Source organism: Neodiprion fabricii, chromosome 3 (assembly GCF_021155785.1).
Source record: "Neodiprion fabricii isolate iyNeoFabr1 chromosome 3, iyNeoFabr1.1, whole genome shotgun sequence".
NCBI classification, from domain to species: Eukaryota; Metazoa; Arthropoda; class Insecta; order Hymenoptera; family Diprionidae; genus Neodiprion; species Neodiprion fabricii.
In genome coordinates, this window is record NC_060241.1 from 14,258,613 (window position 1) to 14,272,583 (window position 13,971).

The 13,971-nt window shown below is 43.5% G+C and overlaps 1 protein-coding gene across 1 annotated transcript; it reads left to right on the forward strand.

Annotated features, from left to right (window-relative positions):
• Window positions 1–1,770: 1,770 nt before the first annotated feature.
• On the forward strand, window positions 1,771–2,898 carry LOC124178262 (uncharacterized protein F54H12.2-like). The gene has a single exon (XM_046561497.1). It carries the CDS (start codon window positions 1,771–1,773, stop codon window positions 2,896–2,898), a length of 1,128 nt encoding a protein of 375 aa, XP_046417453.1.
• Window positions 2,899–13,971: the final 11,073 nt, after the last annotated feature.

Sequence of the window (13,971 nt, forward strand, 5' to 3'; positions counted from 1 at the left end):
ACAATGAAATACGATATCGTGTTACTCGTAATCCCGATGTGAAAGCAGCTATCGTGGAGCGATTCAATCGTACACTCAAAGAACGCCTGTGGCGTTACTTCACGCATAAAAAGACGCAACGCTACGTCGATGTTTTGCCACAAATCGTGCAAGCCTACAACAATACAGTTCACTCGAGCATCGGCATGGCGCCGTCGGAAGTGACGCTTCGCAATGCTGCTACAGCACGTGCCCACATGGAAAAGCGTTATCCTCCGCGTCCAAATGGCAAACCGAGATTCCATAAGAATGATTTTGTACGAATTAGTAAAACCAAGGGAACATTTGAAAAAGGCTACGCGGCAAACTGGAGCGAAGAATTATTCAAGATCCGACGAGTGCTTGCACGTTCACCGATAGTGTACGTCTTGGAGGATCTCAACGGCGAATTAATCGACGGCTTGTTCTACGACCCTGAACTTCAGCGTGTGGAGGGGGAAACACGGGGATGATAAAATAGCGTGTTATTGCAGTATGTCTCGCAGTCGTTGAGTGTTCACCGTTCGACTCGTGCATCAAAGAAAATGTCCCGGGATCAGTTTTACCTGACTTTACCGAGCAACAGCTCGATGCAGTTTTTTCCGGAGAATCGGACGTGCTGTTACATTACCCAGTTACCGCTTTAGATTCAACTAACGGGCGACTGGGAAGTCGGGCTGGCCGAAATTCATTATCCACTCACGTTTGAACACCCTCGGGGGTATGCGCCAGTGAAAAATGAAACGATACCCTGTGTCACGCATTACAATACTCCTGGGGAAGGTGCAGTTGAGGTATCAGATTGCAAGCTATCCGAAACCAACAAATCATCAAGGATCCCCGGCTGCCAGATGTTTATTTATTGCGATCTGGTGGAGCCACGTATCGTTGGAGATGTTTACGCCCCGCTGTTACGAGTCATTCAAACATGCGGCAAAGACAATATCTCACAAGGCGAATCAGAGATGAAAACACTATCACCACTGTACTACGTACCACTGATGCTCACGAACTTTCAAACCATCGAGATCGATATAAGAGATCAATTCGGTAGTCCAGCACCATTCACGAGCGGGACACTGACGGTAACGCTGCATTTTAGACGCGTTCAGTAATTGACTGGAATCACAGGAGTCGCTCAGCAAAAGAGAGAGGGAAAACATACTAGGTACGACATGGCTCATTATATACAACATTACGAAAATCAGCTCGGCGGTGGAGGCATTGAGACGGTTTACCGAGGAGCACCGCATCAACGTGGGCACGGAATCGGCAGCTTCTTGGGAGGCCTTTTTCGTCGAATACTACCTCTGCTGTCCAGTGGTGCTCGCGCGGTCGGAAGAGAAGCACTGCGTGCAGGGATGAACGTCATGACAGACGTAAGAAACGACACTCCGTTCAAACAGTCAGTCAAGAGTCGATTCATAGAATCAGGACACAAATTGAAAAGAGCTGCTGAAGAAAAAATTGATAAACTCATGAAGGGTAGCGGTTATAAAAGCCGAGCCGGCGGATTAGCGCGTCAGTCAAACATTGCCCGCGTCAACAGACTTGTCGGCGCGCACCCAGCAGCTGGTACTACGAGAAAAATTAGACGAAGGTCGAAAAAGAAAACATCGGCCAAGTTACCCAAGCGTTCCGGAACCGTCAAGAAAACTAAGCGGAAAAAGTGTTGTAAAAAACGGGACCTTACAGACATATTCGGACCCCGGTAAGCCCACGCGCCGCTCGTCTTCAATCTAAACATCAACAATGGCCTTCCTGCACGCGCACTCGGGTGAGTGTATGAAGTCGGAACTGGATTTGTTTTCTCTACCATCAACGCAGACGTCTATTGAGGCTGGTCAATGGGTACACTACAAGCCCGTATCATCTCTAACCGACGATTCCCCGATTGAATTTGTTGTACCTGGAAACGGTGATGAGTACATCGATTTGGCACACACTATGCTTAGCGTACGAGTGAAGCTACAACCGTCTGCTCCTACCCCACCGGCAGGCGAAGGCAACGCGGCTACTCCGCATGCCACTCCGGTAAACAATCAGCTTCACTCGATGTTCAATCAAGTCGATATATTCTTCAATCAAAAACTAGTCTCACCAGCCAACAACTCTTACGCCTATCGAGCATATATAGAGACTCTACTGAATTACGCACCCCCCGCCAAAAAATCCCATCTTTCTTTGGCTCTATGGTACGACAGCGAGGATGGAGTATCGGATGTATACGACGCCGACGCCGTCGGTGCTGACCGAGGTTTCATCGAACGCAAACGGATCATGAGCAATGCACGTACCGTTGATCTGATTGGACATCTGCACTGTGACGTATTTGATCAAGACAAATTTTTAATCAACGGTGTGGAACTGCGTCTTCGACTTGTGAGATCAAGAGACAGTTTTTGCATCATGGAAGCCGAAAATCGCCACAAGCTGCACATACTGGAAACTTCGCTGCTCGTTCGCCGAATGAAGATCAGCCCTGGAATCTTGCTGGCGCACGCACGGACGCTAGCCAAAGGTACGGCAAAATATCCCGTAACCAGAGTCGAGGTGAAGTCTTTCACCATACACGCAGGAGTACAGGCAGAAACACTGCACAATGTCATACTCGGACAACTACCGAAACGAGTGATAATCGGTTATGTCAGCAATAAAGCCTTCAACGGCGACAGACAGCGCAATCCGTTTAATTTTCAAAACTACTCTTTGAATTTCCTGTCGTTGTACGTCGACGGGGTGCAAGTCCTATCGAAGCCGCTACAGATGAGTTTTGCCAAAGACGAACTCTACGTGGACGCTTATCACACCCTCTTCTCCGGTACGGGGATTCATTTTCTGAACGAAGGAAACGGTATCGGCCGACAGCAGTTCGCTTAAGGAAATTGTCTATTGGCTTTTGACCTAACCCCCGATCTCTCAGCCAACTGTACATCGCACTGGTCGCTCATCAAACATGGAACTCTCAGGGTCGAAGTGCGGTTCGACGATGCTCTCAAAGAAACTGTGAATTGCCTAGTGTACGCTGAATTTGATAATCTTATTGAAGTTGATGCTGCACGTCAGGTCATTACAGATTTTTCGGGCTAAGAAAGACAGGGAGATCACGCCCCTCCTATCACGACCGCTTCTATGACATACCAGGTGGTGATTTCCGTTAGAGAGAACACTGTGACTACACCACGCCAACGTCTTCAAGGGGAGCAACAGACCGGCTGTAGACACCCGATAAACAAAAATTGAGGCGGGGATTGTAACACAAGGCTGTATATAAACACCCGTAACTACGGTGCCGAGCCAGTCAGCATTCAAACTACGTCACTGCAGGTTCGCTCTTCCAGCTCTCTATTCATTCGACTACATTCTTTCAAGTTCAAGTATGGATTACGTGATAGATATTCAAGGATTTCGAAATATCTATGGTAAATTTATACCGAAAGAGGTGGCAGTCGTCACCATCGATCATCGCTACTTGGCGCACTGGTTAATAGAACCGCCATATCCCTTCACGGATCTACCGCTCAAAGAACGTGGCGTCAACAATTACGTAACCTGCTACCTTCATGGCATCGAGTGGTTTGAAGGTGATATCTCGCTGGTTCAATCAGACGTTAACCTCCGAGAAATCGCACGTAACGCTCATCGAATCTTTGCCCGTGGACACGATAAATGTAAATATATTGAAAGTAGTACCGCGCGTCAAGTATTCAACTTGGAGGACATCGATTGCCCGGCGTTCGACAAATTGGAACGGTCTTCGGTATGGTGCTTCTTCCACGGCGTTAAGAAGGAGGAATTTTTCAAATGTGCGATGAACAACGCACTCAAACTGAAGAAATGGATCAACAACAACGATATTCTAACTAAATACGATTATACAGAAGCATTGTCAGCCAGTAAGCCCAAAATCACCGGAGAGGAGAGTTCGACTAGTAATCAGCCACTGCAGGTACCAAAAAGAAATTTCACGCTACAACCAGTAATACCAGAGTCAGTCGCTTCACTGAAAATCTCTCCTGATCCGACTGCGCCTACGTCAGACGGCGAAGTTACCGTTCCCTACGAAATACTTACTACTGCGATTGACTTACGTACCTCCTCACAATCTTCTACGAATGGTATGATTATCTCCGATAACGAGGGTGAAGAAGAAGAAGAAGGAGAAGAAGACGAGGTACAAAATGGACAGTCTACAGATATGGAGCGCGATGCCGGCGATTCCGAACGGGAAGACCGGGGTTTTTGCAGCGGATCAGATACCCCTCATCTGGACACGCCCGACAGCCTTTGTGTCAAACACGGATGATCACACACGCCCCGGTAGCCACTGGGTGGCATTTTTCGTCAGTTCCTCCGGACACGGTACATACTTCGACAGCTTCGGATTACCACCATTCGTCCCTCACCATAAGCGGACTGTACGAAGAAATTGCAGACGATACGACTGGAACGACAGACAACTTCAAAGCCTCACTTCTGATGTATGTGGACAATTTTGTATTATGTTTATGCACTTTATGGCTGCTGGTTTTTCTCTGCGGGATTTTCTCAATATATTTACTCCTGACCTCGAAAGAAACGATCGTATCGCAGAATTATTCCACAACCGAATAGCCCATGTCACAAAACGCAAAACTAACACCATCAATTCAAATCACATTTATCCTATAAGTTGTCTTCAATGTTGTACCTCTAAGAATTGTAATGTTGCTGATTATAAGGCTGGTAAATAAAAAACCTTGATAACATATCTTGTGTAATTATAAGAACATTGTAATTATCACTTAGTCGTTATCTGTAATAACCATGTATGTATTTGCACCTGTGTTAACCGAATAAACCTGCGAGGATGAGATTTGATTTTTCTATGCAATCCACCATTGAGTTCTGTTTCCTCACCCACCCACCCTGATCCTCGTACATCTAAGTATGCCTATAGTCTTGCATTCTATATTCTCCAAGCGCACGTAAACCTTAGGATAAACACTGACGGCTGGGTAAGGTCAGTGACACGAGCACCCGACACAGAGAGCAGGGATGGAAAAAGAACGAGAGCCGGGGTGGAGGACCTGTAACCCCAAACGTCCAAGTCGCAGAGTTCGCTTCGTGAACGGAGGTAGCGGGGCCAGATGGGTAGGTGGCCCCAGAATCGGCCGCACGGCCAGGGGCACCAGGGTAAGGGGATCGTCCCATGGTCAGGGTGCACAGGCCCAGAGACCATCCCGTAGAGTCCGGAATCTGATTCGCGGTCAACGGTACCCGGGGTAAGGGGTCGTCACACGATATTCACCACGTGGCGAGGGGGTCGCGGGCGAAGGGCTGACGAGCCGCGGAACTTCGAGGCGGAAAAACCGCTCCTTGGTAAGGGGTTGCGGGAAAGGGGTGGTCGTCCGGAGAAGCTTCTAGAATAAAATACCTCCTTGACGAGGGGCTGCGGGGGAAGGGGAAGGGGCCCCAAAATTCGCTCCGTGGCGAGGGGCGGCGGGGGAAGGGGATGGCGTCCCAAAGTCACTCCTAGGCGAGGGGCGGCGGGGGAAAGGGATGGCGTCCCAAAATTCGCTCCGAGGCGAGGGGTGGCGGGGGAAGGGGATGGCGTCCCAAAATTCGCTCCGCGGCGAGGGGCGGCGGGGGAAGGGGATGGCGTCCCAAAGTCACTTCTAGGCGAGGGGCGGCGAGGGAAGGGGATGGCGCCCCAAAGTCACTCCTAGGCGAGGGGCTGGCGCCGGAGAGGGGTGCGAGGGGGGTTTGTTGTGACGCCCCAAAGTGCCCCTATACTACTTGTGAAATATAAGGTTTTATTTTACTTTTGTTAAATAGCATGTATATTTCGAGTGTCTCTCTCTCTCTCCAAAAATTACCCCTCCCCTCTCCGCGGTACTGAGCTATCGAGCATATGCCCGAGGAATAGCGTATTAATGATTTCGAGGCGTGTTAATCACGCCAGGCGCCCAACAAAAACTTTGCGATATTGTTTTAGATCCAGGGTACATCGTGGACGCCAAATTATTGTGCACGCGGTGAGTTCTCGGTCATTTTCTCCGAGTGACCGAGGAATGGGAAAAATCCACGTCACAATATATATATAAATATATAGCGTGTCGATCAAATGCGATGTTGATAGGGAAGCAAGTGTGGCGCGGGTGCAGCCATGATGATGAGCGGTTTTAGCAGTTGCGAACAAATAGCGAAAGAGAGCAGACGTATTTGCGTGTAAAGCGTACGGTAGCTAATGGCCGTCGTTAGGCGACGATCGAGTCGCGTAGTCGAATAGTCATTATTATTTATCTTCGTAATTATACAAAGAATACAAAGAAGAAAATAAAGAAAAACAAGGCCTTTAACAAAGCTATAGTTACAAGGCTTGTTCCAGAATGACTGCTCTACACTAGCACGGTCCCTTTTATGGGCAAGCAATAACATGACTCACGCATTGTCGAAAATTCGCGAACAACCGTATGCAATATTCTTCAACGGAAATTTCAAAATATTTCTGGAACGAACCTGCAGCGCGTGTAAGATGGTAGGCCAGTTCTTGGAACTGGGCGAAAAAGTCTCAGACGCCCCACATCCGAGAGAACTGGGATAGTGAACTAATGGCAAGAGTGATACACAAAAGTGTAGTGGTATTAGTAGATATCATTCGCTAAGAGCGTTATGAGGATGTTCCACTTTGCCTATGGTGTTGGGTTCACGATTTCGAGGCCTATGCACTAGTGTAATAGAACAGAATGAGACAGAAATATTATGCAAATGTAATCGACAAGTGTCAACCACTTCGTGATTTTATATAGGTTTCATTGTAACCCTGAACACATGAGAAATCTGTACGAAGAGTGGGATGCCTGATGCGTCTGATGAAAATCGTTTGCAGTCGAATCATCGCAGCGTGTTCAGGTGGGTGATGGAAATCAGTACAGTTCTAGTCTTTACGTTCCTTGTGCAACTTGGGATTTTACTTGAGTCAACAAAAATAATTTAGCGTGTGTGCGTTTTTTTCTGCTTTCTTCAACGAATTGTTCAAAAAATGTCATCATCATCTCGATCGATGAGTTGTATCAGAATATTAGAATTTTTTTTTTTTCTTGAGGTTCTGTGATGGGCAATCAAGACTTTGGATTTCTGACGAAATTATTTTCACAAATTTCAATGCTCATTGATAGACAATTAAAATTTCAAACGCGTGTTTCGATTTTTGGAGTTTACTCCTTAAGAAACGATTCAAGTTATAGGGCCCGGTACGGAAATTATATAAGGAGTAAAATCTAGTGTAACACGAAAACTTGAGGCGTTATAGAAAGAGACAAACATGTATATTGAACGTGCAAAAGAATGAGATTGAATACATTACACAGCGTATCCTATACTCGGGATCTCTTCTTTGTGCGGTGCTTCGTAGTCTCACTGTGTGATTCACTACCTCTGGTGTGAGAGTTGAATGTGTGCGTATGTTTGTACGTGTGTGTTGTGTGCCTGCGTATGATTTTATAAGACGTGACGTTATCGCATCAAAATATTTGAAAATATGTAAGATATTGATTTAGATGATAATGAAGAAGAATCCGAAAAACACATGGATGCGGTTAGTTGGTCAGCTTATCGTTTACATTTATGAATAATATACATTTCAAATACGATCAACTAAATCTTTTATTCAGTGTTTTTATTATTTTTGATTAATTTAGAAAGTTGGTACTCCGGGGTTTTCGGGGTCGCTGATTACGAATCCGCACTCAAAAGTTAGAAATTCGAGATGGCGGATCCAATATGGCAGACCAAAACGCAAAAAGTCGTTTGACGGGAACGAAAGTTGGTACTCAGGGGTTTTTGCGGTCACTTATTACGAATGCGCACTCAAAAGTTGGAAATTTTTGAAGTAATACAAATAATCCGAATAATTACAGTTTGTTTCTCTTATCATTTCGAAAGATGCGTTCATTTACCTTCTTTTTCTATTCGACATATATCATAATTATCGTTCGTAAGGAGTAAACTCCAGTCGTGCGTCGGAGTTGACACACGCACTTTTTTTTATTATTTTTTTTCTCAGACATGGAATACGTTCGGATCACGGCTAACATCAGAGTGCCGTGAGAATGGGCATGTCAACTTCCGGTTAACTTACTTATGAATGGAATTGAAATGGCAATCGCTGCATATCGGAACAACAAGAGTGACATTTATGTTCATCAGGCAGCAGTATTGACGCTGCTTGAACGTGAATATGACGGAACCTGGTGGTTTCGAGAAGTGTAAGCTGATATTACATCGTCACAAAAAACAACCATTTTTTTTTTCATTTTCATATTTTTTGCAGTAAGAAAATTAACATGCTCTGAGAAAGAAATATTCATTTGTTGGTTAACAATATTATTTTTATGATGTATTTTTTAGTTTTCAAAGTATCGGGTACTAGTTTTCAAAGTATCGGGTACTACGACAGTTTCATGACGTTGACAAAATTTATTTGCTCTCTTTATTTTTTACCATAACAATTATGAAACTTATATGATCGTAGGTTTCTTGAATTTTCTAAAATTGCATTATTTATTTTTTCTCTGTTTCAGATCACTACTGGATTAAAACGTGGTTGAAGAGAAAAAAAGCAATTGTAGACATTTTTATTGGATAAAACATGTTTTACTGATTTATATCATCATCATCAGCATCCACATAATTCTCTTAAATGATATTTGTCATTATGATTGATTCTTTTTCTATACATATACATATTATTGGAACAGAGATAACGATTAAGATGTTTATTTGATGAAACTTACTCGAGAGTCGACACATCCGCAAATTCCACTTGGTTGTACTGACAACCCAGGTATCTCACGAATAGTCGATCGTCCTCGGTAGCTTGCGCCATATTCTGGAACAGAACGTCGTCCTCGCAAAGGACTTTCGCCATCTATGCTGGGAGGAAGAAGCTGAACGTACCATCGATGTCGATAGCCACCCGTTGTCCGAACCATGTTTGTACTCTTCTTACGCTTTTAACTCGGTAATTTTTGAAGATCTCCAAGTCTACCAGCTTTCTTGTGGGTGGAAATTCCTCCAGTTTACCAATTGTATTGAGTTTGATAAGACCCACTTTTTGGACAGTTTTTTTCACTTCGTGCTTTCACTCTTTATTAAAGTTCAAATACTCTAACTTTTCAATCAATTTGTTGAGTTCAAATTTTTGATCAATAATATTTTTCAAGTTTTCTATATTTTCCAAGAATATGTATATCTATTCGCTGCCACAGTTTTCTTAGTTTCGAAGTGCTGATTAGCGGAGATGTAAGATAATGTTCTGGCATGAAATTTTGACTTTCATAGCCGCATTTCTCCCATCAAGCGCACAATCCTTTAGAAATTTCGAGAAGCTTCATAAGATACAGACAAAACGTCTGCGGAACTTTCCAGAAATTCAACGTCGCACCGAAATCCTTTAACCACAGGCCGCTCAACGTCAAATCTAATCTCGTTAGACGATTCCGAGTATTGTTTTCGTCGGACGATTCCGAGAATTGTTTGTCGACCTAAAATTAGTTCAAGGTCGTTGCATGAGCCTTCCAACGTGTACCTGCCCCTCGAAACCTCTCGATCGTCAAAGAATCTTTTCGAACCTTCTGCAAGCTCTCAAAATCTGACACGTGCGAGGATTCTCGGTCGAACGTCCATAGATTCACGGGGTGCGCTCGAATGCTCGAGGGTTCACGGGTGCGCTCGGTAATGTAGTTACTTGATCCCGCTCGATGAGCATGATAACCGAGAGCGCTATTTATCTGGTAAGAGTAAGATTCAAGGTAACTGATAGCTGATTTCACACACTTCTTACCGACGAAGAACGCACGTGGAATGAAAACTATGGCAATTTCGGGGATTTTTTACCAACGATCACGGTCATTTGGGGGATTTCTTACCGACGATCATGGTCATTTAGAAGATTTTTTTCACCGACGATCGATCAGCAAAGCACATCTTATCTTACAAGGAGCGGGGGTAACCTTCGAAGGTTTGCGTCTGGGTAACCTTCAAGGGTTTGCGTTTGGATTTTCCGGTAAAGAAGTTGTTTCTACGCACTACCGGCCTTGTATACCTACTGTCATTTCACGGGTAAGTATCGCGGCCCCGCTCACAAGGGGTGCAATTCAAATTTCCAGAAGACACACACCATTCCCTTGGTGTTCTACAATTTGTCGGGTTATGATTCCTATTTTGTAATAAAATCTTCACCTTTGAAAAGAATCGGTAGAATAACCTCTGTTGCCCGTTAACAAAGAAAACTACATCTCGTTCACGCAAATGGTTGATGGAACTCTCATGAGCTTAAGATTCATAGATTCGTTGTGGTTTATGGCAAGTAGCGTGGAGAACTTTACCTCGTACATCGATGCGGCGGATAAGGGGATAACTCGTAAGTTTTACCGCGATCTCGAAAAATTCGATTTGATTACTCGTAAGGGTGTTTTTCCAAACGAGTACGTTGATAGTTGGGAAAAACTGGATGAATTAGAATTATACCGTGTAAAGAAGATTTCTATTCAGCCCTCAGCGATTCACACGTAACGGAGTATGATTACCAGCACGCGAAAAACGTTTGGGATGAATTTAATCTGAATACATTGGGCGAGTACTCGGATTTATATTTAAAAACAGACGTCCTTTTGCTTGCTGATATATTTGAAAATTTCCGCGCTAGTTGCATGAAAACGTACGATTTGAACCCCATGCATTACTACAACGCACCGGGGCTTGAATGCGATGTTATGCTGAAGCATACCGGAGTCAATCTCTAACTCTTAGATGACCCCAAAATGGTGTTGTTTATCGAGAGAAGCCTATGGGGTGGTGTGGCGCAGTGTTCGAATAATATACGCCCAAGCGAATGATTGCTTTATGGGAGCCAATTTCGATCCTGACAAAGAGGAATCATACTTCACCCGCTGTAGCGCAAGATGTTAAAATTTCAAAATAAGTACTGGAAAATGTTGATCAAATGAAATAAAAATACACATGTTTCTGGAAAAATCATATTTTGTTTATTTATTCGAACAAAATAGGGTTGAAGGGTGTGTGACAGAAATGTCACACTGCATCAAAAGTGTAACTTAACTTAGGTGATATTGTATGAAACAATTGTTGTGTTTATTGTAGCATAGAGCAACGCCAAATTTCTCGCACATTGTTGTGCGACACCAGAGCAGTTTGGAAATTTGCAGCGTGTTCTCTTTTCTGTCTGTTGGTAACAATGTAATAGGTGTATGTTCTTTTCCTTTTATATTTCTATGCTGGTAACACTGCGAGTACTGTTCTATTAAAAATAGTGTGCGTTACCTATCTAAACCTATTAAAATACTTATCTTTAATAAAAGTCTTCGTGCAATTAACCATTGTTTTTACTTATAATCCAAAAGGTTATGGGCCCAGACATATAAACCTAAGAAGAAGTAAAAAGCAACGGTTTCGTCAAGGAAATTTTTTTTTTCGCCGAGTGCGTGGCATTGAGGTTAGAAAACGAAAATACTTGCGAGCGAGTTAGCAACAAGCAAGGTCGGGACGAACAGGAAGATGGAAGACGATAATAGTTTTAGACTCCAGACGCACACAAGGCTCGAAGGAGCATCTAACTGGAATATTTGGAAGTTTCAAACCGTCGTTTTACTACGGGGTCAAGGTTTGTTAGAGGTCGCAGACGGGAGAAGTGTGAAACCAGAGGCGGTGGGTGAGAAGGCTGCATGGGAAAAGAAAGACGCGAAGGCTCAATTATGGCTTGTTACAAGGATGTCGGAAAGCGTGATGATGCATATCATAACTTGTACTACGTCAGCGGAAATGTGGCGAAAACTTGCGAGTGTGTATGAGCAAAAATCTGAAACAAGTATCCATATAGTTCAACAACGTTTCTTTCAATATAAGTACGAGGAGGGCACCGCGATGTCTACATTCTTAACTAAAATAGAAGAATTAAGAAACCAGCTCAAACAGATGGGAGAAGACATTTCAGAAAGGTTCGTCATAACAAAAGTGCTAATGTCACTTCCAGATGCGTATAAGCATTTTGTGTCGGCGTGGGAGTCCGCGCCGGACGAGAAACAAACGCTAGATAATCTCGTCGCGAGATTATTGATAGAAGAGGAACGAATAAACGAAAAGGAGCCTCAAAACTCATCAGCATCGGCGTTTGTAGCTATGAAAAATATTAAGTGTTATAAATGCAATAAGCTGGGACATTATCAAAGTGAGTGTAATCAAAACAAGGGTTCGGGACACGACAATAGACCGGTAAAAAGTGTTATTACTGCAATAAAGTGGGACATACTAAAAGTGAGTGCTATTTCAAGAAGAATCGGGAAAAGGACAGTAAAAGTAACGCATTTATGGTGATGAATGTAAATAGACACGTCCAACAATCTCAGTGGTTAGTGGACTCGGGCGCTAGTCAACATTTGTGCCGTGATCGCAACCTATTTACAACATATTTATCGTCGAACAATAAAACAGTGATCATTGGAAATGGCGAGGAAATTAGTGCACTCGGATTCGGACAGGTGGAGCTAGAGGTATTTAATGGCCGCGAATGGGTGAACACAACCATAGACAACGTACTCTTCGTTCCGGAAAAAAACCTGTTTTCTGTCAAATGCGCGACAGAAAGAGGTTATGTTGTGAAAGTGGACAATAACTTGTGTAAATTTTACAAGAAAAATACTGTGTGTGCCGTAGCGTGTCGTAACGGAGATATGTACTATATGGACGTGCGTTATAAGTGTGAGATAGCAAATGCGACTGAAGTGAAATCGGGACTTAAAGAGTGGCACGAAAAACTTGCTCATCAAAACTTACAGTATGTGAGAACAGTGCTTAAAAACAACATTAAAGTAAAAGACGCGGACTTTAAGTGTGAAGGTTGCTTGGAGGGCAAAATACATCGTTTGCCTTTCAGTGCCAGTGAAAATAAAACGAGTAAGCCATGTGAGTTGATACATGCAGATACTTGCGGACTCATGGAGGTACCATCCGTGGGAGGCTCCAGATATTTTGTTATTCTTAAAGATGACTACTCAAACTACAGATCAGTGTACTTTGTAAAAGGCAAAGATGAAGTGAGAAAGTGTATTGAGAATTTTTTGTACAAGGCCGAAAATGTAACCAAAAACAAAGTACTGTGCTTTAGAAGCGATAATGGATTACAGTTTGTGAACAAAGAACTGCAAAACCTGTTCGAGAAACGCGGAATAACTCATCAAACCACAGTGCCATATACACCTGAACAAAATGGCAAGGCAGAGAGAGAGAATCGAACTCTAATGGAATCAGCACGTACAATGTTGTGTGCAGCAGGTTTGCCCAAGAAGCTGTGGGCAGAAGCTGTTCATACTGCAGCATATGTGATAAATAGAACAAGTAAAAGCAACGAAACAGGAAAAACCCCATATGAAACGTGGACAGGCAAACAATTTGATATAACGGGTCTTAAAATTTTCGGAAATCCTGTGTATGTCCATGTTCCAAAGGAGAAGAGGAGAAAATGGGACCCTAAAGGAGAGAAAGGAGTCATGGTTGGGTATGGCGAAGATGTCAAGGGCTACAGAATATTCTTCTCGGAAAAGAATAGCGTTGAAGTAAAAAGAGACATTGTATTTCTAGAAAAAGGGATGAAACAGAAGGAGCAATTAGTCATGCTGGATAATACTGTGGAGAAGAAGGAAGAGACAAGTCAAAGGCATACTAAAGACAGAGAAGAGAAGAATGAAGATGAAGAAAAAAGGATGGAAAATGAGAATGAAGTACCGCCTGTACAGGAAGAGGAAACCTTTAACGTATCTAGTGAAGGTGACAGTGTCTATGTACCATGTTCCAGTGATGAAGAATCCAGCTATGATGATAATGAAGAAAGACCGACCCGTGAGAAGAGTACTAGAATAAGGAAACAGACGTCATTTTACAAATGTCATCATGTCT

Bases quoted from the DNA above. Each gene is read 5' to 3' on its own strand.
- LOC124178262 (XM_046561497.1), top strand. From the start codon at position 1,771: ATGGCCTTCCTGCACGCGCACTCGGGTGAGTGTATGAAGTCGGAACTG.